Source organism: Polistes dominula, unplaced genomic scaffold (genome assembly GCF_049000335.1).
Source record: "Polistes dominula isolate Pdom_NZ unplaced genomic scaffold, Pdom_raw_medaka contig_20, whole genome shotgun sequence".
Lineage (NCBI taxonomy): Eukaryota > Metazoa > Arthropoda > Insecta > Hymenoptera > Vespidae > Polistes > Polistes dominula.
Window position 1 is genome coordinate 3,331,836 of NW_028301147.1, and position 26,796 is coordinate 3,358,631.

Consider the following 26,796-nt stretch of genomic DNA (forward strand, 5'->3'; position numbering starts at 1 on the left):
GTCATTAGATAATTGAAAAGATTTTTAGTTTGGATAACTGTTAGGATAATAAGATTTAAGGGAATAAAGTATAGGATTAACGAAATAATTAGCTTCAACCGGAAATTCTGTGGACTTCGACGTCAGGGACAAAATCCCTCGAGCAGTATTCCTTCACCCCCTTTCACCCTCTCTCTCTCTCTCTCTCTCTCTCTCTCTCTCTCTCTCTATATATATATATATATATATATATATATATATATATATATATATATATATCTATTTATCTCTCTCTCTCTTTCCCTCCCACTTTGTCCCAAGTCTTCTGTCCTTTTCGTATCAAGCAGCAATACTATAGTACGGATGCTTATATCAGAAACAAGTAATTTCCATCCTTCCTTTTACCTCTCTCTCTCTCTCTTTCACTCACTCACTCGATACACAAGCAACAAATCAAATTGAAGTGCGCGTGTTCTGCAGGAGACTCACATCAGACCAAAGCAAAGAGTAGAATGAGAAGGAAGAGAAGGATCGTAGAAGGAAGTAGGGTTAGTGTAGGTAGATGAAGAGAGACATTTCGATTATTATAACCACTACGAGCTTGACTTTACTCCAGTTGAATTTCGAGGAATACTAGAGAACTGATTCCATCCTCGGTTTATGCCAATCGAGTGGAAAATATTATATCTCATGATCAAATTTTCTTACTTGAAATATATATATTGGGTGTCTGATGTTTTTTCTTACAAATATTGTGAACCGTATTTTCATCTGAACAATATCTTGGCAATTTAGGACACCTGATTCCAGCTCTATCTAGATTTTTATTTATAGGGAAAAAATAAAACAAGAAGTTTAAATGGAACTGAGATAGGTAAACTTTATGTCAGGATAAAAAAGGATTAAGGATACAGTTGTAGAATTTAATAGAAATCCGTAAGAAATTCGCCATGTTATAAACAGCATATTACTGCAGTATCGAACTTTGTATTCGTGTAGGTGAGCAACATTGTATTATATAATTTGGTATAAACCTTTAAATGACTTAGGTTTATTTAAGATTTGTATTTCTTATTTTTGAGGGTAAGATATGCTCAAAACGTTTGTACGAAAAAATTTCAGACACGCTGTATGTACATGGACATATTATATATTTAAGCGTTAAATTATATTTATAATTCAATTAAATATCTCGTTTAATACGTTCTCATTTCTTACTATATTTTGAAAATCAATGTTCTCTCTCTATAACTCGTACTTTCCTACCGGATCTAATTTTAATTTTATAATATATTTTCTAATAACTAGTCAACTATTGTAAAATCATATTTTACTTAATTGAAGTATGTAATTCTGTCTTATTTCAATTTAAATGGATCAATATAATTATATATCTTAGGATTTAGCTAATTATTTCACGAATTAAGTAATTTCACAAAGTAACGCCAACGTATTTCCTCATTTTGAAAAAATACATTAACTCGTTTTAAAGTTCTGGCATCACTTTTCTTTCCGATATTATCTGAAACAAGAAAATTATTAGTAATGAAAAATAGTTTATTAGGTATTAAGTTTGTTTTTTTAATTGAATAATTTGTTAATTTTCAAAAAAGATAAAAATGTTAATTATTATTAAAAAAAATATATATATAAAGAATAATCTTACAAATAAAGATCATAGTATTATACTTATTAGTGAAGAAAAAAGAAATTATGTGCAATCAAGAAAGATGCATTAATTAAAAGTAATTTTGATCCCTTTTCTTTATCCGATTCTAGTTATGTCTCTCATCTTACTCTAGATTTATATTATCGTATATACAGGGTGAACGTAAAATTTGTAGGATAATTTTAATAATTAAAATTAATCATCTCGAGATTTCTCGAGACTTTTTAATTTGTAAGATCGTAGTTTAACAAAAATATAAGTTAACGAAATAAAATAAAATAAAGTTAATACAGATAAACAATATATTATTTAATAACGCTAAATATTTATTTAAAAATGTATCCTCGAATAACTTTCATGTAGAAAAATACAAAGTTAAAAAGATTGACAATACATTTTATAATGAAAATTAAATCTCTGATACAAAGTGAGTCAGAAATTTTTCGATAATTCAAAAATTACTCAATTTAGGTTTCCAATTTAAAAATATCGTACAACAAACCTATAATAAATCTCTCAATAAAACATTATTTAAATATTTTTGATTCACCCTATACACGCAAAATATAGTTAAATGATAATAAGTGAATAAGATAAAAATTCACTGTTACTTCTCTGAAAATCTGAGACGAACAAAATGTTCATCGCAAAAGTTTCTGGACAAAACTTAATCACAGCAGGTGACTTTGCTTAGTTAAGTACCATCGAGAACACCGTCCCAACGTTGATAATTGTCCTCCGTTTAGATGTTATAAACTTTAAGATTATATTTGATTCTCATGAACGCCTGGACTTACTTTTTTAAAGTTTAAACTCACCTCAGTAAATGTCTCCTAGTATTTCCATCTTTTCTTTTTTTTTTTTGTTTTTTCTTTTTTTCAATTTTTCTTCCGAAAGATTTTTTCGAAGTTTTTTCCTTCCCCCTTTTTTCTTTTGAACAGTTTCTTCAATCTTCAACTGGAATATTGGTTGATCTTAAAGTGGGCGTATCAAAAGAATACAATACTTCGTTTTTCTAAAATAAAAACATTCTTTATCAAGAGGAACGTCGAAGGTTAATCAGAATGTTTTCTGTTCAAAGAAAATCTTTAGTGATTTAGTGAAAGAATTTGATTAAATAAATCCAATTAATTCGATTTATAATACTGGAAATCTAGAAATTTAATACATTTATTTTAATGACACAAATTTTCCTTTTCTTTTTTTATATGAGAAAATTGTATCGACATTTTTAAAATAATAGCTAATATTAAATATAAGAAATGTAAAATAAAAATGAAAAATATATAAAACATTAATAATTAATATTCAAAAGTTTATAACAAAATTAAAAATCTTTCACACACATTGTATTATATTCCTAATTAACCCAAATATTTGATTATTCTTCTCTGATTGACAGATATAATTATTAACTCTCTTCATAAAAGATTAAATTAATTGAATTTGTATTTGTTAACCTACCTACACATATATATATATATATATATATATATATATATATATATATATATATATAAACTTATTATAATATCTGCTATAATATTATAATATATTAATATAATTATTGAAATAAAAATGCAATATATATATATATAATATTGTATTTTTATTGTATATTCGTAATATTGTATACAATATTGTATAAAAATACAATATATATATTACGTGTATATATATGTAAAAAAAAAAGAGGGAGAGAGAGAAAGGTGAGAAAAAAAACCTTTCTAGCCTAGTTAAGGAAAATATTTAATTTACAATAAATTGGATGAAACCTACGCTTGGGATCGAATAGCAGTGTGCTGTGACAAGCTTTCGGAATCAAGTTATATACTTTGAAGTTCATGAACGAACGACATCATTCGTGTGGCACCGTTCATTTAAAACTTTCCTTCTCCCTTTCTCTGTCTCATATTCTCTTTCTCACTTTCTCTAACTATACCACAGATCAGCTACATACCTACTTTGACATCATAATGAACCTTCTAACCACGTGTGAATTATGCATTGTACAAAATAGCTGGTTTGAAAGAATGTGTTGTAGAAAATGTAGAATTCTCTTTCTCTATTTCTCAACATACACGCACACATAACAATATTTTTAGGAAATAATTATTCTATTCTTGTAACTAGCAAAGAAATGTTCTCATTAACGTTACAATTTCTCATTATTTCGTACATTTTCAACAATTTCTCTTCAATTACGTCAAAACCTTTTTGTTTAATTAATAATCAATTAATTCGTACACGTACATATATGTATATATTTTTTAAAGTTACGTATATACATATATATATATTTTCTTTTTATATATATTTATAGAAAATTAATTGTTACTTTCAAATATAATTTTTAAAAAATAAAAGATGTGTAACACGTATGTGTTAATATAATATATAATATTAATATGAGTAGAGTTGTTTAATTATTTTCGTATCTTGAATGTCATTCAACATTAATTTTAACAAACATTCCAAATGTCAAGTATGATATACTCGACATTTTTATATAATATGCATGTATTTATAATATGTATGTATACATATATGCATACATACGTGCATGTATGTATGCATATATTCGTAAATTTATCTGGGAATTTATGTAATACAGTAAATGGTAGGATCGTGATGTATCGGGGAATGTAAGTCCACGTCGAACGATGTACGAGATGCACAGGGACAGAACTCTGTATTTGTGTGTATGTGTATTGAGCTTAATACGCGCCAGTTACGTGGTAGGATTATCAAGGAAATTGAAGTAACACTACGTGATTGCACAGAGAAGCGTTTTCGTGCCACGTAGCTTTAAGCTGCAAATGGTAGTCTCGTATTACCAGACACCAGAAATCTACTTCGCCCTTTTTCTCATCGACCTTTTCGTCTGTACGGGAAATCACCGAAAGCTGATCAGTCCCTTCATCCTCATTCTTTTTCTTTTTGTTTACGAAAAAATAAAAATAAAAGAAATCTATACAAACCAAGTGGCACAATATTATCTGTTTAAAAAAAAAAGGTATTATTTAATTTGTTATTTTTTGTATTGAAATAAAAATATTATTTCTTAATTATTAAAACGTAAATTGAGTTTTAGAGTATTATTAATTTATGTATAAATTATTATTAATTATTTATTATTTGTGAGAAATATGTGATTGAATGTTTTAATAGATAAACATTATTTACACACAAATTAAAAAATAATTATAATATAAAAAAATATTGATATTACCTATAAAATATTGCAAGGTAAAAATAATTACAAAAAGTGGTTTAAAAAAATTCATGTAAAAAATATTTACAATTACATGAAACATGATTTAATAATAATTGATCAATGAGAATCTTACGATCATTTTGTTAAATAGACATAAATCATAATATTTTTTTTTTTGGAAAATCACTTTAAAAGTCTCCTAGTCGCATAATCGATCGAAACTATTATACGTCATCTTGTTCTATGTTGCTCATGTCAAAAGAACGGATTACGCTCGTTAACACAGAATTTCCTAACTCCAAGAAATACATTCTAGTCCCACGTGGTCGTAGGTTGAAAAGCCGAATGATGGATCGTTAATCTCTAAATAGAAAACAAATTTATAATTGCCACATGACGTTTGTTAGAATATTTTTTCATTCATTCGATGAAACGAATAAAACGTTTCGTTTTATAATAATAAAATCGAATCATAGCATATAATTTACAATAATTTTTTTATTTTTTTCTGTAATTTATCACAGACGAATAAGTTTTGATATTTCAATTAAAATATTCTCGTATCATAAAATTAAAAAAAAATAAAAAATAAAAATCAATCAATCTTTTTGACATATTTTACAAAATTTAATAATTACATTTTAACAAATGTGAAACGATGAATAAAATGATATCCAAATTTATAAAAGAAAAGAAAGAAAGAAAGAATGAAAAAAAAAAGAATTGAAAGAATTATTTATCTCGAAGTTCGAACGATTCTTTTCGGCCATTATCGTGTTTTCTCAAGAACGAAAAGACCGTCAAGGCTTTTTGTAAAGCTCGGGGATTACCTTATGCTTGAGAGAGTCCCGTTGCAATTTATTAATAATTCATGGAGCACACTTTCTAACGATTGCGACGTATTACTCGCGCAAATCATTCCCAACGTTTCTGCTTCACTGATGTAATAATAATAATAATAATAATGATAATAATAATCGACGTAAATTTATCCACGAAAGAGAATATCAATGGCCAATTACGAATACTTTCAAGTTTCTTTTTATTTTGTTTCTTCATAATTATAAAAACTAAGAAAAATTGTATTCCTTGTTAAAACATTCATCTTTGTCTTTTAATTAGAACAACTTTACGATTTGAAATTTGTTACCTTATTAAAAAAAAAAAAAAATAGAAATAAAAGAAATTAACTATAAATCATTTGTCTTCGTTTTTCGATAAAAATGAATTTTTGATTTTAAGTTGTAAAATAAAAAAAGCAAAGTATTGGAAAGAGATAGATAACATTGAGTTGTTGTTAAAATAAAATACATATTTCTTTCTCGAACTATCTAATAAGATTAAAAACAATTACGTATATATCTTTGTTCTCTAAAAAAAAAAAAGAAAAAAAAAAAGAGAGATTAATTTACTTGCAAATAATTTATTACAGACTCGATCGGTTTGTTCGGTATTCTATGGAAAATGGATATCCTTTTGAAATAGGAAGAAGTGTCAAGAAAGAAGAAAATAAATACTCGTATTCTCCAAATGATTCTGGATGTTGGATTTCGAACTTAATCTCATATCACGTGTACTGTCTTTGACAAACGATCAGATTCGTTTTTGAAACGAAGAAATTCGAGAGAGAGAGAGAGAGAATGATTTGCAATAGCTTCGTAAATAAAACAATATAGTCTTTCCTTCTCTTTCTTTTTTTTTTTTTATCAGCACAAGAATTGAGAAAGAAAGAGAAAAAAAGAGATAGGAAGGAAAGAAAAAGCTTTAAAAATTGTAACATCGAAAAAAAAGGAGAAGAATTATGTGATAGCTCTGTCGATAAGTTATCGACAATAAAAAAAAAAGGGAAAAATGCAGATAAAGCTTTCGTAGTTTCTCCCTCTTACTCTCTCTAATTTTTTTCACTCTTCCCACACCATACACACATACTTATATACAAGTGTTTTGGTAGAATCTAGTAAGAAAAGAAGATAAGAGAAAAAAAAAAACTTTTTATTCCTTTCGCAATCGGTGTTATCAGAAATCGAACCTATACTAGGGGTGTTTCCTTCTGTAGTTTTGTTTCTTTCTTTTCCTTGTTTTTTTTTGTTTTTTATTTTTTTTTTCTTATGCATACTCTTCGGTCCTTTCGATTCTTTCATCATCGGGACAACAAAGAATATAGCCCAACGGCATTTTATGTTTTATCCGTATTTTAGCGTAGTATCGCGTGTGACACGATCGAACATTATCATAGATATTGCTTGAGGCTTTATTCTACTGTTACGGACCTTAACTGTCCTCATAAATAAAAAATATCTTCTTCACACAGTTCTATGAAATTCAACGGCACTTCCATGATTTCTCGGAGGAAGCCTCGAGAAAGAAGAATGATCGTGATCTTTTTCTGTTTGGCTATTGTATAACTTGAATTTTTAATAAATCCCATTTAATTCTTTTAATTTTCACTCGTTCAACCCTTTTCAGACGTATTATATTTGGAAATGGGTGTCGTAGTGGTCGGAATTAATTTAATAAATATATTAACACATTCGCGAGACTGACATATTTTTTAATACTTAGTACCGGCAACAATAATGAATTATTTAAATTTTATTTAAATAATAAAATATAATAATATAAATAAAATATAATTATTTAAATATTAATGAAATAATTAAATATAAATTTAATATATAAAATTTATATTTATATAATATATATATAAATTTATTTTTATTGAATTTTTAAAATTTAAAATGACGTGAACTCACGTCAGCGGTCGCGAATGTGTTAATATATTTAGTATTAATGTAATTTGATATATTTAAAATATTTTTAATATATTTTATTATTATTATATTATAATAATAATTTAAAATATATTTAATATATCTATTAATAATAATATTATTCGGCACGGTTTCTTTTGTGATGGCTAAGAACAGACATACGACCGGAACATTATGTTATTAATATTATTTATATTTAACAAACAATATATAAAAAATAAATTTAAAAATAACAAATGATAATTCTTATAAAGAAATAAAAATCTTTTAAAAGAGATAAGTGATTGCATTTGGTAATTTCAATACACAGGGGAAATTCTATCTTAGAAAGAAGTAAAGTAGTTCGAAGACAACATTTTCGTTTCGAAACCGTAGTTAAGTTAATCAAATTGAAATCAATAAAGCTATAGTTTGTGAAATACGCTACTGTATTGTAATACAAGTTTGATAAGGGAATACAGATTTACGAAGTTAAAGAAAATGGCAATGATGACGACAATGATGACGACAATGACAACTATGATATAACGAATGGACGACATTTTGTCTAAAAACAAAATCTATATAGATATTATATTTTCTTTATATTCCAGAAAAGGATCATCTTTCATAATTATCATCGTTATCGTCAGGACATAAGAAAACTGTTGTCGACAGCTGCGTTCTATTCAACAAAATACAGTATTGCAAGTTTCAATGAATACATTTATAATTGTATACCCTTTAGAACTTTACGTCGAATCAACGCAGAAATAGAAGGAAAAAAGAAGAAAAGAAAGAAAGAGAGAGAGAAAGAGAAAATGATGGAATATTGCGTAAATCATACTGTAAATATAAGGGAGTGTTTCATTCGGAGAACTTATTTCAGGCCTGTTTGCGTAGTTTCAAAACTGACGTCACTCCAAACCAACGACGAACCTCTTTTATATACGTGTTCCTTGACTTTCTTTTCATGGTGTATGTATTACTCGTTATATTTATATCTATGTGTACGCATGTTGCATGGGGTTGAGTCAAAAGTTTCTCGACTCCTAGTTTTAACAATTTGAAAAAAAATAAAATAAAATAAAAATAAAATTAAGCTAAAATAGTTCGGTAAAAGAATAATTAATTTTCTTTTTTTTTTTTTTTTAATTATATTAATATAATTATAATATAATAATAATTAATATATATAAATAATAATAAATATAAAAATAAATAAAATATATTCAAGAATTATAAGTTCCCACCCTTTGTGTATTTAATTACTCTGGTTCACCGTAATAAAAGTTAACGCGAGTTATTCGCTTTAGTAATTTAAATTTTAACCGACGATGACTTATTTGCTTAGAGTTGTGCGGATCGTTGTTTTATCTGTGTTTCTTTTTCTTTTTTTGTTAACTTTTGTAACAATGTATTGTTCTTTTCTTTTCTCTCTACTTTTTTAATTAATTACAAAGTTTTAAACGTTGATATTCGATTAAAAGAATATTAGTACTTTAAGTTTAACTTTTTATGTCTTTCTTTGTTTCTTTCTTTCCCTTAATGGTTTTATGAAAATTCCACAAGCATAGAAATACATCTGGGTATACTCATAAATATGCAAGTAATATTAACATATATGTATGTATGTTTGTGTACGTGAATGAAATATCTATGATGCGAATATTCAATCGATAACGTCAAAGCATTTACCAAAGCTACCAAGCACGGTTGGTATTCAAGGAAATATGAGAATTTTCTTCATATACGGAAATATCTGAATATTACCTACGAAACGATTCATCTTAATTCAAAGGAAATATACGTAGCATTTATAATTGAATGATTGAAATTCTAATTGATTCATGATCATACAATTTTACTATTGATCCTCGAAATTTTTCATATTCTAATAAATAATAAAATTTTTTGTTGATGTAATATTTTTTAGCAATTTTTTGTGAAATCTGACATAAAAATTAAAATTTAGAATAAAAGCAAAGAATATAAAATTATATAGATCATCAGAAGTTCACTTTTCGTGTAACAAATTCATCTTAGTTAATACCGAGACCACCAGTTGGCGATAGTAGATAGAATACTGTATTCTGTGTAATACTGTAGCGTTCTTTGATGGTATTGTACTTTTTCTTGATAGTATTGTACCTGTCATTGAGTTAAGTACCTACTATCGCCCACTAGTGGTCCCGGTGGTAACTAAGATGAGTTGTTGTACAGAATGTTGACTTCTGATGTTTTATATAATTCTATATTATTTGATAAAAGTATTTTAGAAATCTATAATACTAACTGAAAGCAACAAGAAAGTTTGTCCAAGTACAGTCTCGGTAATATAGTATCATCAGTATAAAAAACATTGGTCACCTTATAATTCTTGTGAATAGTATATAATTACACACGTGCTTAAGATAGTACAGTTAATATCCAGCAGACTTATTCCAAGTAGAATAAGTATTTCTAAAATTGAAAATAATATAATAAAAAGAATATATTATTATATGAATGTGTAATATTTCGATTGTGTTATCGAAAAAAGCATTGATGTAATCAACATCTCATCGTAAGTTTTTATAAGTGTTACAAACTAACCTCACTTTCATTTATAGTAAATTTAATTTCATCTTGTTATTTTTTTATCAATTATAAATTTACATTTATTGTAGTAATAGTTCTGTAATAAGTGTTTTGTAACATGTAATTATGTTATAATATGTAAATAGTGATTATTCAATTTGGAGGAAAGAAAATAATTTCATACATTTTTGTTTGCAAAATATTAATATATAAATTTGATAATACTACCAACAATAAAATGGGTATTATATATTTTGTTTTAAGCTATTCATATCATGGACAAGGATCAGATGCCTAAAGTGAACTGGGAAACAGATATTGATAAAATAAATAGCAATAATATTTTACTAATGAAAGAAATAGAGAAAAAGAATTCGGAGAGAGTTCAGCAATTGTTGAAACTGAAACGATCGAACAAAATACTTGGTAGTATATTAGGAGTTACTGTTTTGTCAATTTATTGTTATACTATATATACGGTGAAACAAGAAAAGTTCTTAGATGATTTTAACGAACCTGAGAAAGTAATAATACCTCCTAAAACTGATATATAAATCATTCTTAGATAAAGCTTTTTGATTCATATACATGTATATCTATACGCATACAACTATTTTGATTTGTTAAAATAATTGTTACTATTTGAATGTATAACTTAACATTGATTTATTAAGAATCATTTTATAAAGAAACGTTGTACAGAAAAATGTTGAAATTAAGATTACCTCCTCTTCCAACTATAAGAGATGTCATCAAATTATATAAATTATCTGCTTTGAAACATCTGTCTCAAAATTTTCTACTGGATGAAAGACTTATCGATAAAATAATCAAGAAAGCTGGAGATCTTTCGAAAAGTCATGTACTCGAAGTTGGACCTGGTCCAGGTGGATTAACCAGATCTATAATGCGTAAAAATCCTAGAAAGGTAATAGTCATTGAAAAAGATCCAAGATTTAAACCAATATTAGATATGTTAGCGGATGCTTTTAATTATTCAAATGGTCAAATGGATGTTATATACGAGGATATAAGAAATATAAATATGAGCAATATGTTTCCTATAGAAGAGAAAAAGGAATGGACGGATATAGCTCCAAATATTCATTTAATTGGTAATTTACCGTTTAATGTTTCAACTATTTTAATAATTGAATGGCTTAAAAAAATATCTGAACGAAGTGGTCCATGGTCTTACGGTAGGACAAAAATGTTATTAACATTTCAAAGAGAAGTTGCGGAACGTTTGGTAGCTAGACCATGTGAAGAACAACGCTGTAGATTATCAGTAATGGCACAAGCATGGACAGAACCTAATCTTCGTTTAATTATTCCAGGTATAAATTAATTATAATATAATATTTGTAATTTTATTTCTTTTATAAAAAATAATCTAATTTCTCATTTCTTTAATTTCTATTCAAAGGAAAAGCTTTTCTTCCTAAACCTGATGTTGATGTAGGAGTTGTAACATTTGAACCGTTAAAATCACCACGTACAATGCACCAATTCAATTTTTTTGAAAGAGTAACAAGAACCATTTTTAGTTCTCGACAAAAGTACAGCATTAAATGTGTCGGGTAAGTTTTATACATTAGTACATTTTTTTATATACTTAAGCAATATTAAAATGATGATAATACTATTGTTCTTCCTTGTAGAAGACTTTTTCCAGAATATTGTAGAGAAGAACTTTCTCATATGGTATATAAATTGACCGATTTAGATCCAATGACAAGACCGATGGAACTAACCGTGGAAGATTTTGATAAAATATCAACCGCTTATAAATATCTATTGGAAAAACATCCCGAGATAAGCCTGTATAATTTTCGTGCATCGCATAAAATACTTTCAAGAAAATTTACTAAAGTTAATTTCATTAGCGAATGTGCAGAATAGAATAAATTTGTATTTGGAAAATGGGTTCTTATTATATTATGTTTCATTTTATTTAATCGTAAAATGTAATTTTTATTACAATAGTTTTGTGAAAATTTCAATGATAAGAGCGTATGTGTATAAATATACACTTATATACACGAGTATGGCTTAGTAATTAAATAAAACTATAGTACAATGTACAATTTGTATTTTTAATTAAATGATGTGTTAGCCATAGTAAAATACTGTTAAGTATCATTCAACTTGTCGAGAGAAATGCATTTTTATATTATTCTAGAAAACAAAAGGAAGAAAAAAGAAATAAACATAAAACAAGAGGCATTTAGTAATACACTTTTTGCAAAAAAAAAAAAAAAACATTAAATCGACTCTCGTACAATATCATCATTCAGAACTTTGCAAAACCCTACTACCTGTAAAGTCGATATATTGCCAGAGATTGAATGTTGATAAATGTAATTATTAAAGAGGATGAAATTCCTTTTTGTACCGTGGTTCCCGAAATTAATAATAACGAAACAATTATACCCAATACACCGATTGATATCACAGCTACTCTTCATTTCTTTTGGGTTACAAGAATATATTCGCATATATATTATTATTATAATCATAAAAATATAGTATAATAATTATTAATCAATATTAAATAGTCTTATACACACACATATAATACATTCATATATATGTGCCTATATATATATATATGTTTTATCTTACACGTATATTTTACATACGCGTAAGATAAATTACAAAGAAAATAAAATAAAAATTATATATTATATGCATTATATACTTACGATTATATATATAATAATAATATATAATAATATATATATTTGTTAGGAATCAATGAAGAAAATCGTTGCGTCCTATTCTAATTACAGTTACGTTGGAAACTTCAGTTTCTGCAACGTACTGTAAATTCAAAACACTCACACACACACAAAACATTAACGAAACGATTATCAAACATTACGAAGACTTTCTTATTGCTCTTCGACAATATATCGAAGTGCATTGGAAATCATTTAAATAAGTTCTCCGATTTATTAATAAACTTATCATTTATATTTTCGGAAAACATTAAAGAAGAAAAAAGAAAAGAAAAGAAAAGAAATAGAAGTTGTTGCAAATTATTTGCATAGAGTTTGGTAATTTGCCATTCATATTCTCAACTTATTTAAAATTGAATTTATAAGTTATTTTTTTTCTTTCTTTTTTTTTTTTTTTTTAATTTCTAGCCACACCACATATCATAATATTAGGTAAAGCTCCACGACGTTTGCGCCAAGCACCAAGAGATTGTGCATGAGCTTGCAAAAGTTCTACACCATCTTTTCGTTCTGGCGCCATCCTCAGCCTAAAAAAATTAAATTAAAATAAATAGAATATAATTAAATAGTATATTTGACATTTAGTAAACATTATTGAATAAACATAGAAAATAAATTTAAATTAATTAGTGTTACCTTGAATATGAATGTTTCCTTGGAAGATAATTCTTGTATTTCAAAATATTCCTCGAGATTAGTTTCACAACATACTATACATTTATCGAGATACAAAGGTTCCTACAAAAATGATGATACACGTGACTAGAATTGTTAATCATTAATGTCATTCATTGCAATTACTTACACGTAGTAAAGAGTAACGACCAAATTTTTCTTTCACCAAAAGTAATGTCGCATCTTTAATACCTATGTCTCTTGGGAAAAGTGAATCATCGTTGAATTCTACGTACTCAACAGTTGGCTAAAATAATTTATATATATATATATATATATTTTTTTTTTTAATTAAATTTGATCGTACATGATTTTGTACATTTTGAAAATTAATTAGGTAAATTAATCATTTACCTTGCCATTTGTGACAAGCATGGCAGTGACAGGAGATAGTTTGACAGTTCTACCTCGTCTCCAATTATTATCTGTTGGTTGAGCAACCAAAAGTCGACCTTCCAAGACAAATCTTGCCTCTTCGTGAGCCCATTCTAAAATTTCAACAGCCATCTGTAATAATAAAATAAAATATTGTTAATAATTTTGTTTGTCTTAGTATTTAGGATATAATAATTTGATTTGTTTACCTTTCTTAATTTGATGTTTACCACATCTTGCTCACCGGTTGATCGTCTACCATTTTGTATGATAGAAATTCTTCTCCATAATTTCGTAGAAGTAACATCTTTAGCTTCCTGTTAATATATTTGTAGAAAAATATTTGTTTATTTGTTGATTATATTATTAAAATAATTATAGAAAAAGTAAGGTATATGATGAAATCAGTTATTTTAATATTTGCACAATTTTAATGTTAACATTTATTACTTACAGCATTCATGTGTTCTAAATGCAATTCAATGTTAGTTTGAGCTTGTTTGAGTCTTTTTTTTGCCTCTTGAATATCTGGCCGAACTGATGGCGTAGCTTTTAACAATCGTGCTAACAAAAGTGGATATTTCGTTACTCTTTGAACTGGAACCTAAAAATAATTTTATCTTGTTTATAAAATTTATAATTTAATTATAATGATTAAAAGAGAAAAATAATATACCATGAGAAAAGAGTTAAGATTCATTCTACGAAGAACAGTGTTCTCCATTTGAGAGACCCTAAGAAAAATTCGTAGAAGTTCTTTCTCTTTTTCTAAATTTTGTAAAAGTAAACTTGCACTGCCTTGTCGAGTACAGTAATTTTCGAAAGCGTGAAGCATTCGTTCCGATTCCAAAAATATTTTACCAACGTCAACCGTTAGAAGATCTTCGTCACCTGATTCCTATATTAAAAATCAAATATTATTAATTAATTGTTCATAATTTTATCAAACGTAAAGCTATTTTCTATGACAAAAATTACTTTTCAAATTTTTTAATAAAATATAAGTAACTTCATATTTTTAAATGCATTTAATTGTAAAATTTAATATTTCTAATTTGATTAATATGAATTTACATTTCAATTTAAAATTATTAATAAATTCAGATTTTTTTTTATTACAGTTTAAATACAAAAAATGATGCATTAGAATTATATAAAGTTTATTTTTGTATAGATTCCAAATCATTTTTAATGAAAAATAAAATCACCTGAGCAAATTCCACAGCATCTTTCAATTTTTCAGCTAGAGCAAGATTATCTTCTAATAATTCTTCGACATTAAGAAAAATGGCTGACAATTGTTCAGATGTAAGAAGGCCTGCATTCAACATAGGACGATGAAATTCTTCAAGAATAATTTGTAAATCCCTGCCATATTTTTGTTCAGTCTCAACAATCTCCGTAATGATTTCCTTCCGTTCAGCTCTTTTTTTAGAACACTTCCTGCATACGAAGGGTGCATAAACTACTCCACTGAAAAAAATACAAATAAAAAATTAAATAACATCGAATAAATCATTTATAATTTCCTTATTTGAGAATGTCAATTCTTCAATTATACGACAAAGAGATAAAAATAAAAATGACCATGTATGTTCATACATGAGTATGTGGATATGCGTGATAATCAAAATTAAAATCACTTTCGCTTGATCATTTACACCATTTATCGATGGATCATGCGTCTCGATAAGGACACTTTCGCTCTTTACGATAAAAGGAATGACAAATAAGAGGAGAAAGTAGTTTGTCACGTGACCTGACTTGCAAACATTAGCAAAAAGAGTATAAATACTTTGAAATGTTCAAATACGATTCTAATCATTAGTTCCTGCGTGTTACATCTTACATGTCATCTGATTTAATCTCTCTAATGAAGAAAATAACAAGAAAAAAGTGAGAAGTCGCTTTAAAAATCACTGAAAAATAATTTGTGGAAAAAAACAATTAGCATCTCGTTAGAATTAATAGCTTGTTAAACAATTTTATCTGACAATAAGAAAAAAAAATGAATAAAATTTCTTCTTGCGTTGAACACGCTTGTTGAAATTACATCTTGAAATTTTTTAAAACGAGAATGAACGTGACAAAAATTAAATCTTGAGATATAAAATGATATATTAAGATTTGAATATATTTACACGTTGTTTGAATTGTTTTGAATGGTAATATCTAGAGCAGTACCTGTCCGTTATTAAAGGATCCAAACGTTGTTCACAATCCTCACAGAGTTTTGTATCACCGGAAATCACTTGCGGTATTCCGCTAAGTAAACTTCCTGGTCCGGACGAAACGTTCCCGCTTCTCCATCTTCTTGCCACTCCTCGAGTACTACTAGCTTGACTACTTTCTGACCCAACTCCGCTATCAGTTCTTTCGATGTCCACGGTTCTTGACTATATAATAAAGTTAACAAGTATAACGAGTTAATGTAATTTGAATAAAACTGTTATTATTATTATTTTGTAAGTTTTGATAAATTAATTTATATAAATAATATCAACATTTGGAAGATGATAATAATTTAATATAATATTTATATTATTAAGAGGGTTAGTTCTAATTTTATGCTTTTTCATTTATCAAACTCAGTTTTATTTAAAATTAAACTTGTTCTTTTTATCGAGGCTTAAAATTTGTCAACTCATTTTTCAAAATGAATAAAAAAAATACAATATATTTACCTTCAAAGTTTCCGGCAAACTAGTCAAGATAATGTTACATTCTTCACTGCTATCCGAAACATTTGAAATTTGTGAACTCTTAGAACTGAGATCACCCAGACTGGTTTCCTTTTGTTCATAAAGGGCTTCAAGGTCTCCTTCAGTATCCTCCTCTTCATCATCCTCTTCCTCGTCTTCCTCATCAGCAGTAGTTGTACGATCCTTCGAATCCATGAGGAAATTAAGTAATTCAAATTTAGTTGAAATATTTTCTTCATCAGGTGAAATGGAGATCTTTTTAAAGAAATCTTCAGGACTTTTGGATAAATAGGACTCAGCTAGATCATCGGAGTTTGTCTTTTTGAAAACTTCCTCCGATAAATAGGAACCCATGAATTCACCAGGTCCAACTTTTTTATAATAATCTACGTCAGTGAAGTAAATCCTATCTTTAAGAAAATCTTCAGAAGGTGGTGGACTCAATGGCAACGGCGGTGGTTCGTCAGGAATTTCTTCGTAAATTGGTTCCTTGATTACCTCGTAAGGATTCTCTTCGAGAAAAAGATTAGTTGACACGAAATCGGTATCAGAGTTCAAACTAGAAGTCCTAGAGTAATTAGCTTCCAAAGTTGATTCCGAACTTTCGTATTCTTTGCTCTTCAATAAGCTCTGTTTTAAAATTTTCAAAATAGCTTCACCACTTTCGTGATCTAAAATCTCACCATTTTCACGAGCTTTTCTCAAAGATCCTTCCAACAATTTAGAGATCATTACTTCTTTTGAAAGATCAGACCATTTTGGAGAATCTTCGGTTTCCTTTAATTTTTGTTCATTTTGATTCTTCGTTTCTTCCTGCGAATTAACTCGTGACAATTGTTCGGATTTGTTACATTTAGGTGGCACATCGGGTGAGATTCTAATTTGATTGTCCAAGTTCACATTAGTCTCTTCTAAAATATTAACAGGTTTATTTGATTTTGATGATAAAGAGAAAGTATCTTCCAAGTTCCTAGAACGTTCCTCATTTCTATGAGGACACTCGATTCTATTCTGTTTGGATCTAGTCTCATCGGCAATAGATTCAACAACAATGTTAGATTTATAATTATCTAATATAACCAAGGTACGATTCTCAACGGTACTCTGAATCTTTGGAAGGATTTCGGAATTGACTGATATAACTGTAGGATTGCAAACACTGTCTTCACCACCTACACTGATGGTGACTTTGTTATCAGGAGTAGACTCAACACCAGAACTTTGATCACCATTTATCAATATGGACGTTCTCTTAACCGTTTTAGTTGGTACTCCAGGTCCTATTTGTAATCTATGAACCAATGGAGATGCCATTGGACTCACTGTGATCTTACAAACGTTACTTTCACTCGATGAAGATGGTCCAATTTCTATCTTCGATGATCCGTGCGAACTGCTGGAATTCCAAGATAAAGTAGATGCCGACGATACCGATCTTCTGTGATCCTGTATCGTTGAAACACCATAGTCTTCGGTGTTTATCTCAGAATCACTGATTTTAAAACGATGCTTTTGTCTACCAGGTGGTGGCGACCAACTAGTTGGTTTCATACCACGAAAATGTTCCTGCATCAGATTTTGTTCCTGATCTTTCATCAATGACGTAGATACAGCTGGATCTAATTCTTTTTCTATTATTTCTAACGTTTTGTTTGATAATTGATCATCTGTAATTTCTTGTTCAGATTTCGTCTGAATTATTTCCGAATTATTTGCAATTGTTTCATTTATATTGTTGGGTTCTTTTTTATTTGACAAATCTTGATTAACGGTCATCGTGTTTTTGATTAATTCGTTTGTTAAAGTTTCTAATGTCGATGAGGATACTTTGATTTTTTTTCCAAGACTTAAACGCATCGTATCGGCGAAATACACGTTGGTTGCTGAAACTTGTGGTTTGCTGAACGATCGGTCACTTTGACTACGTGAAAGGAATGGTCTTCTTGAATTTTCTGTAAAAAAAAAAAAAAAACACTTTGAACAGGAATTAATTGAAATTTTGATGAATCCGAATTATTTGATCAACAAAAATCATTGACCTATTGCAAGGAAGTGATATTTAAACCCAACAAAAAGATACTACCCACCCCGCAATATTCTCACGATTTCTCAGATTTCGGTTATGCGCAAGTTTTTTTGTTCTTTTTCACGGAAATAAAACCGCACGATGAAATCCGAGAAGTTTTGACGAAAAAAAAAAGAACGGATTCACGGTCTTGATCAGAATTCTAAAGGATTCCTATACGAATGACAAAATGATTTTTAAAGAATAATTGTTTATTTGTTAATATTTTTTGTTTTTATTTAAATTAAAAAATACAAGCGTCAAAGATGCTATCGTATAATTTCAGTGCGATAATTGTTCACTCTTGATATGAGATAAATAGAGGAAAGCGATCTTCACGATAATGAGATGAAAAAAAAAAGAAAATGGCGAGAAAGAAAGGATGAAAGAAAGAGAGAGGGAGAGAAAGAGAGAGAGAGAGAGAGAGAGAAAATATAGGTTATACGTTCGAGTCAGAATATTGATCTTATCTTAAAGCCAATCCCTTTTCTTCTCGATCTCTCGAACGTACATACATATATGTATATACGTGTGTATGTTGCGTGTGCGTATGCGTATAAGTGATCGGTGAAAGTATGTACACCGACAAAGAGAATTCATCGCTGTATTTAGCTTGCATGAAATCTCACTGGTTGGAAAATTGCTACGGTTTTTCCAACATTTGCTCTACTTTTTAAAGAGGATTCCACGAGGTTGCTTGATTTACTCGCTAATCGATCGATAAATATAATTGCCGATTTTTATTTTTATTTTTCAAACAAATTACGCGTACAATTATTACTTAACTTTACACAATCTTCCTTTCTAATTTTTTGTAAATAATTATTCACAAAATACTATTAAGAAAAAAATGTGGAAAAAGAATATTTTTTTGTTTAAAAAAAATAAAATATGAAATAAAAAGAAAAAGAAATTAGAAATACAAAAGAAATTATTACATTCACTTTTATGATGGTCATTTTATATATTCAGGAATATTATCTAATAATTTTTGTAGAACAGAAAAAAAACACGTTGATGAGAGACAAACGTCATTTCGTTTCTTTTTCGTACATTTTTTGATTTATCAAATATGATATCCATGTATGGATTAATACAAGAAATTTTCTATTAGAGTTGAACGAGTTAAACCAATGAGAAGTTATTATATAAAGTTTCTTTAACGCTTTGCATTATAACACGATATATATAATGAGATCTTATGTTAGAAAATTAGTGGTTGAGTGCTGAGGAACATGAGTGAATATAATGTCACCGATATTACTGGATTAGTACACAGTATGTAATAGTGTAATAGAATTATGTTTCAAAAAGTAATTCACACTATTCAAAGAGAGATATGGAACATAATTGACGTAATATTAAGCCCGAATTTGTCTACATTTTGCATTTGTATAGCAATTTTCGCGATTATAATGATAAACCAAAATGGCGAATGCGTGAATTCTAACAAGTAGAGTACATTTCTTTATTATTTATTTTGTGTAAATTTTTATTCAAAAAAAAAAAAAATGAAATAAAATTTAAAAGTGGGATTTGAATAATATAGAAAAAAAAGAAAATAAAAAACAGAAGAATTTGATGTCCATTTTTTAAAATAAAATTATAATAATAAAAAGTGTACCCTGCTTATTTCAATTTTGGTTTATTTTTTCCTAGTGAATTTATTTGAAAGTCAAAAGTGAAAGGAGAGGAGTCTTTGTTTGAAATCTAATTTTATTGTACGCCAATGTATATGGCCGTGGTCCGATTATACCGCTAAGTTTTTACGATGGTACCAAGATGGCGTTGGCACATGGTAGCGTCTGTTGATCGTCGGAACTCGTTTCAAACATTATGACGCCCTTCGTCCGAATTTATTACGACGCGTGTTCACCGCAAACAGAAATGTTTTCCACTTCGTTTCTTTATGTCGAAGAGTACGGTGTTGGTATTGTTAGAATGACAAGAGATAAAACAGATAAAATAGATAAAATAGATAAAATAGATAAAAAAGAAGTAAAATATGATAGAAGAAAACAAAACGAAAAAAGAAAAAGATAAAAATAAATTAAAATTAAACAACAACAAAAATTATATTATAAATAAAAATAAAAAAAATAATAAATCGAAGGGTACCCTTTGGCGAATTGAATCGAATCGAATAAAATCGAATTGAATCGAGTAAGGGTCCTCGAATACAGTGGTGAAATTAGTATGTAACTATTCCTCCTACTCTTCTGGGATCCCGTGACACGAAGACATTTACGATACGGACGAAGGATGAACGTGCCCACCGATAAATATGTACACGTCCTTCCATATAAGGTGGACGACCGCTGTTCGCATTGTACCGATCTCTTTCGTATCTTTCCCACGCGTCCACTTTCGCAAATCGAATCACGCCGGCCGGTATCCTTTCTTTCTCTCCTTTCGGATACATTTGCCATGGAATTTCAACCTTTCTATCTCAAAATTTACTCTTCTACATTTTTTATTATATTAAAAACATACAATACGTATTCTATGGGATTTGAAAGAATGTTCTAAAACAATATGGCCGACCATCAAAACATTTATTAATTATTTTTGCTTGGTTTTATTTTTAAATTGAAATTGTAATATTTCATAATTGTTATTTTATTAATTTAATTAAATATTTATTTAAAATATATTTATGTTGAAAAATGATAAATTTGTTGATTTTATTTTTAATGGTAAAAAAAAAAATAGAAAAAATGAGAGTAACGAGTTAAAATGATATCATGAGCAATGTTATTTGCGTCAATAACCAAAATGGGTAATCCAGATCGATGATTCGTTGGCTCGACACTGGCCAGCCCTGACCTTATCCACTTTCAACGATTCTGAAATCGAATCTCTCGAATCTCTTTTAGGAGTGATACAACTATATAGAATATGTATGCCTGAGGATAAAGCTCAGGGTCGGCAGGATCGGCTAACCTTTCTCCTCTTGTCGCTGAAAGTTGTCATTAAGGACACAGTGGTTCTCCCGATGGAATTTTATGCGAAACATTGGCCACTCCTTTTTGATAATCTTATCGAGAAACCAAAGATTTTTATTTATCCCAACGGATGTTTCAAAATCAAATACATTCTTTTAACTTTCTAGGTTTGTAATCAAAAATTGTAATTTTAATTTTATAATTTGAACAAATGTTAATTCACAGAAAATTTCAACAAATATAAATAATTAATTTTTAAAACCACTTAGCAAACTTGTGGCTTTCTATATTGTAATTTATTGATAAATATTGAACTTTAAAAAAAAATGTCATCTTAATGGTCGAGTAATGAACACTTCCTACATGTAACTAGAGAATGAAAATTTATAGTAAATACTCTTGTTTATCTTTATCAATGATTACACTCACGTGTACAGTGAATTATAATAAAAATGTACAATTTCTGTTCATTCGGTCTAGTAAAAAGGAAATATTTAGATAAGATCGAACGAGAATGGAACAAGCGAGTGAACTTAAAACAGTCACTTCGTAACGAGTAATGTAAGACAACAAGGACTACCCATCCCGATTGACTTTATGGATTCGTGATAAGAAACTCTTACGGAGTATGAAAGAAACTTACCAAGGAACTAACTTACTCTCGTTATCCTTGAAAGATATATGTAACCATTGCTAAAGTTCAAGGATATTTCCGATAAGTCTAATTATAAGTTCTTGATGTTATTATATTGTATTAATCGGGATGATTAGAATATGATATTCCGAGTATGAGTAAAAAGAAAAAACAAACAAAATTACAGGGTGAATCAAAAGTTCTTAAGATTCTTATTTGAATATTTGAACAAAATAATTAGTCTAATAAAAAATAATTAAATAATTAGCATTGGGTAAGAAACCAATAATTCTAAAAATTATAATTTTATAATCTGGAAATATTAATTAGTCTAAAAAATTTACCCAGAAAAAAATGTTTAGCCCATAATTAATATTACGTGCAATAATTAGTTATAATCTTACCTTCCGACCTCAGAATCAGATCCTTCTCATCAACTGCAATACACGGAAGCCTATCGTTCAATTCTTCAATTTCGATCTCCAATTCCGTTTCATCTTCCAACTTGATATGATCATTATCTCTTTTTGAGGATTTCTGATCTTCTTTAGATCTTTCGTATTTGTTCGCAGATATGAGATTTTCGTTTGATTTGATCGTTTCGATTTCTGGATTCTTCTTACGCAACTCAACATTATCGATCGGTTTAGAACCAACTATGGGACTATCGATTTTCGATGAATTGGTGTATGCAAGAACGTTTTTTACTTGAGGTATTATTTTCGTATCTTTATTTTTACTTCTGTCAGCTTTGGGATCACTGATATTAGGAATGGTGATGAATTTATGTTTCTCTTGTTGTTCTCTCGGTACAATAGGTTCCTCTTCTTCTTCCTCTTCCTCTACCACAATCATTGGCCTTTCCTCTTCCTCGTAATCCTCCTCGGATTCCTCTTTACGCGTGTCCTTCGTACAGTTAGCGAACCTACCGATTCTACTCCAAGAAAGTCTAGTGGCCTCGGATGGTTTTTCCGGTGCGAATATTACGTTATCGACCTTGAACAATACGTTCTTCCTTTTACTCTCGAGTACTCGACCTCTCTTTAAAATACTTTTCAGGGTCTGCTTGGCTTCCTTCAATTTTCTTGGTGGTCTTTTAGGAGAGACCTTGGGTATTGGTATCCTCGTGACCGGTGTATTTTCTTCATCGTCAGATATTTCTCTCGGTTCGTTGAATACACGAATTCTTTGACCACCAATAGCTGCTACAGCTGCCCCCTATTTGGTATCCTTTCGATCGATTTCACTTTGGAGGGGTCAAACGAATTCGAAGGTGTCCTAGAGTCAACGTCCTGTTCCAAGGCATTGTCCGACAGATCGTCGCTTAAATCGTCCTCGTATTTTTGTTTCTTCAACAATAGATAAGGATTAACGTCGCACTCTAAAATACTTCTTCTCGAATCTCCGATATTTTCTTGACCGTTGTTATTCGAGTTAGAAGTTTTTGTTCTTGCCAATGAAGTTTCCACAACTGTCGACGACGACGACGATGAGATTTTTGTTGATACCGAACAATCCTGATTATCCTTGTTTCTCTGAATCGTGTTCGTTCTTTTCGAGGTACGGGGTATCGATTTTTGATTGGGTCGTTCGACGATTCCTCCATTCCTCAAAACAACATTCTCCGTTTGATTTTCCTCCAACCAATGGTGGTCGTTCGATGTACCAATGAAGTTCTGTCGTGACTTGCTGTCGTGTTGTTGCTGTTGTTGCTGTTGTTGTTGTTGTTGTTGTTGTTGATGATGATGATGAAGATGATGATGATGTGATTGATGAGGATGCACCGTACCTTCCTTGTCGAACCACTCGGATCTCGAAGTAGTACCCTCGATCGAACCCTTTCGTTCCTTCGTGTTCCTTCCCGCCAGTACACTTTGGCTTCGGGAATCTCGTTGGGACGATGGTCTGTGTGGTGAGGTACTCCGTGCTCGGGATCTTGGTTCCACTAGTCTGTTCCTTCTCATCTGATCGTATGGGTCGTCCATTGCTGGTCTCAGTACACCTAATAGTATATCATCATTGTATCGTATTTGTATCGTGTCGTATGATATCGTATGTTCCAAACATCTCTGATTATTTATAAGATTTCGTAATAGGGTGGATTGATATCAAATCTAACACAACATGAAACTGGTTCTCTCATTACGCCTACGTGACCATAAAAAAAAATCAAGATATTTTTTTATGTAAGGAACTTGATTAACAAACTTTCTCTCTTTCGATTTACTTAACCGTGAAAGGTAAGGGTGTGTATTCTTATTTACTTAAAGGATAATAAAAAATTTAAGTTTCTCGAATTGAATGTTACCTGCAAGACTGGGCCTGGACCTCGATGATGGTGCTGGTAATCGGCAAGTTCCTCCTAAAGGTACACCAGCCAATCGGTGACCACCGCACTTGCGGCAATTGCTTCCGAGCTTCCTGGTCGTTCCGCAAAGGAACTCCGGGCAGGAACATACCACGAGAAGCGGTGCTCCAGGTGGTGGTGGGGGTGCCGGTGTCAGAAAGGCTCGAGGATCGTGACCAGGCCTCGACGATCGAACCGTCCCATAAAGCCATGGGTCGCCGTAGATCATTTGACGGGACAGCGCGCTACCGTTGCTTATCGTACCCCAACCCTTACCAGGGTCATCTGGATTTTGATTTTGACGAGAGAGACCCAATCTCACGCTCCACGATTTCTTGTTTTTACTCAAAGTATCGTAGTTCTAAAAATATACCACAATTTTTGTTTCAAAATATTTTCTCTTTTCATTTAATAATAATAATAATAATAAATTATTTTTATTTAGAATATTAATATTTGGTATAAGCTTATATTTAGGATAGTTAATTTAAATTAATATAAACTATAGGTATGCATAATTAAATAATAATAAATTAACAGTATTTTTTGAACGAACATATCAATTTGTACGAAATAAAAAGAATTATAATAAAATAATAATTTTTTAACAATTGTTGTACAAATAATTATGACAAATGAATTATCTTCATTATCATCATTATGATATGACTTCGTTGAAAATTTCTCTAGTATAGTTTAATCATAGTAATAATTAATATCCTGATCTCGACCTCAACGATACTCATTCTCTAGCAAAGAAGTTTCAAGATAAGAAAAAAATTGATAGAGGAAGGACTAATCGATCATTATACCAAGCATACTTAGGTGCCTCTCGTTTCTTGGTCCTGACCTTGAACCCGGTAGAAGGATCATTTGCTAGATGCAAGGAAAAATATCTTCCTATGTCTTTGTTAATATTATCGAGACATAGACACAGAGTTAGAGAAAATAAGAGACGTTGGATTGTTCATTTTTTATTATCATTATTATTATTCTTTTCCAGTTTGAATTACAAGAAAAGCCAACAACAACTCGTCAACTCTTAGAAATCGATATATCGATAGTTACGAGAAAGCAAAGCTAAGATTCTCGTCTCACTCGATTCTTGTATTGATCGTAGGGACGAAAGATCGATCTATCGATCGTTTGATCCATAGATCGATTGATCGATCGTCTGAATTTCCCTTTAACGGCATGAAAGGGAAGATTTCAGTGGTTTTTCTTTTTATTTTCTATTTTTTTTTGTCTATTTTCTATCGATCTATCTATCTGTCTCTTTATCTTTTCCTTTTACTTTATTCTTTTTTCTTATCTCGTAGAAGCCGATCGTCAAGTCTCTTCCGCAAATCGTCTCTCGTCAAAGATTACCACCACTACTACTACGAAAACACATTTATGTTCTTCCAAGAAAGGGAAGAGAATGAGAAAAGGACGTTATTGAGAGTACGCGAAGTTGAAAATACCAAGAATAAGATGATAGAAGGAACGTTCGTTCGTATAACCATCGAAGAGGAAGAAAATATTATAAGATAAGGAAGAGAAAGAGGAGTAAAGAAATAAACGAATGTGTTTCAGGGAAAGTGAACGACGCACAAAACTGAGATTGTAATTTATAAATTCGTTTCCTATAGGAGAAATCGTAATAGAATTTATGGTGTTACTGAGAATCGTCGTTTTCATCTACGACAAAATGGGAATAGAAAAATTTCGAAAATTTTATAAAATGAACGAACGAAGATACTAAATGTGTTCTAAATAAAAATATATTTATCTTTAAACTAGTTTAAACTTTTTGAAATATAAATCAAATACAATATTTATTTGATAAATAAATAATTTATTTTTTGTTACGAATATTGCATTTATTAACTTATATTATTATGCTATATTAACTTATAATAAAAATAATATTTGTATTACTTGTATAACTTGTATTACTATACTATAGTTTTTTTATTATATTGTATTCTATACTATATTTATTTAAAATAAAAATAAAATTTGAAAAAATAATTAAAGTAAAAATAGAAAGTAAAAAGTTGTATAATTTTCCAGTGATAATAATAAAAAAAAGAAAAGAAAATTTTTAATAAAAATGCCACATTAATTTGATATAA

The 26,796-nt window shown here is 29.2% G+C and overlaps 3 protein-coding genes across 3 annotated transcripts in view; 2 read left to right on the plus strand and 1 right to left on the minus strand.

The window, feature by feature from the left end:
- Positions 1-9,998: 9,998 nt before the first annotated feature.
- LOC107066097 (Coiled-coil domain containing 56) lies at positions 9,999-10,749 on the plus strand. The gene is made up of 2 exons (XM_015320380.2): positions 9,999-10,181; positions 10,460-10,749. Exon 2 carries the CDS (start codon positions 10,471-10,473, stop codon positions 10,747-10,749), a length of 279 nt encoding a protein of 92 aa, XP_015175866.1. The 5' UTR covers positions 9,999-10,181; positions 10,460-10,470.
- A 152-nt stretch (positions 10,750-10,901) lies between these two features.
- Positions 10,902-12,282, plus strand: mtTFB1 (mitochondrial transcription factor B1). Its single transcript, XM_015320379.2, has 3 exons — positions 10,902-11,532; positions 11,622-11,775; positions 11,857-12,282. The coding sequence occupies exons 1-3, from the start codon at positions 10,902-10,904 to the stop codon at positions 12,095-12,097; spliced, it is 1,026 nt and encodes a 341-aa protein (XP_015175865.1). The 3' UTR covers positions 12,098-12,282.
- Positions 12,283-12,442: 160 nt separating this feature from the next.
- The window catches only part of RhoGEF64C (Rho guanine nucleotide exchange factor at 64C), a 54,400-nt gene continuing 40,046 nt past the window's right edge, over positions 12,443-26,796 (minus strand). Inside the window, 14 exon segments of the mRNA XM_015320378.2 lie at positions 12,443-13,423; positions 13,425-13,463; positions 13,573-13,674; positions 13,742-13,858; positions 13,966-14,118; positions 14,196-14,303; positions 14,441-14,590; positions 14,663-14,884; positions 15,195-15,459; positions 16,171-16,382; positions 16,671-18,640; positions 22,737-23,547; positions 23,550-24,334; positions 24,641-25,040. Coding sequence (XP_015175864.2) covers positions 13,334-13,423; positions 13,425-13,463; positions 13,573-13,674; positions 13,742-13,858; positions 13,966-14,118; positions 14,196-14,303; positions 14,441-14,590; positions 14,663-14,884; positions 15,195-15,459; positions 16,171-16,382; positions 16,671-18,640; positions 22,737-23,547; positions 23,550-24,334; positions 24,641-25,040 — 5,424 coding nt within the window. The 3' untranslated portion in view covers positions 12,443-13,333.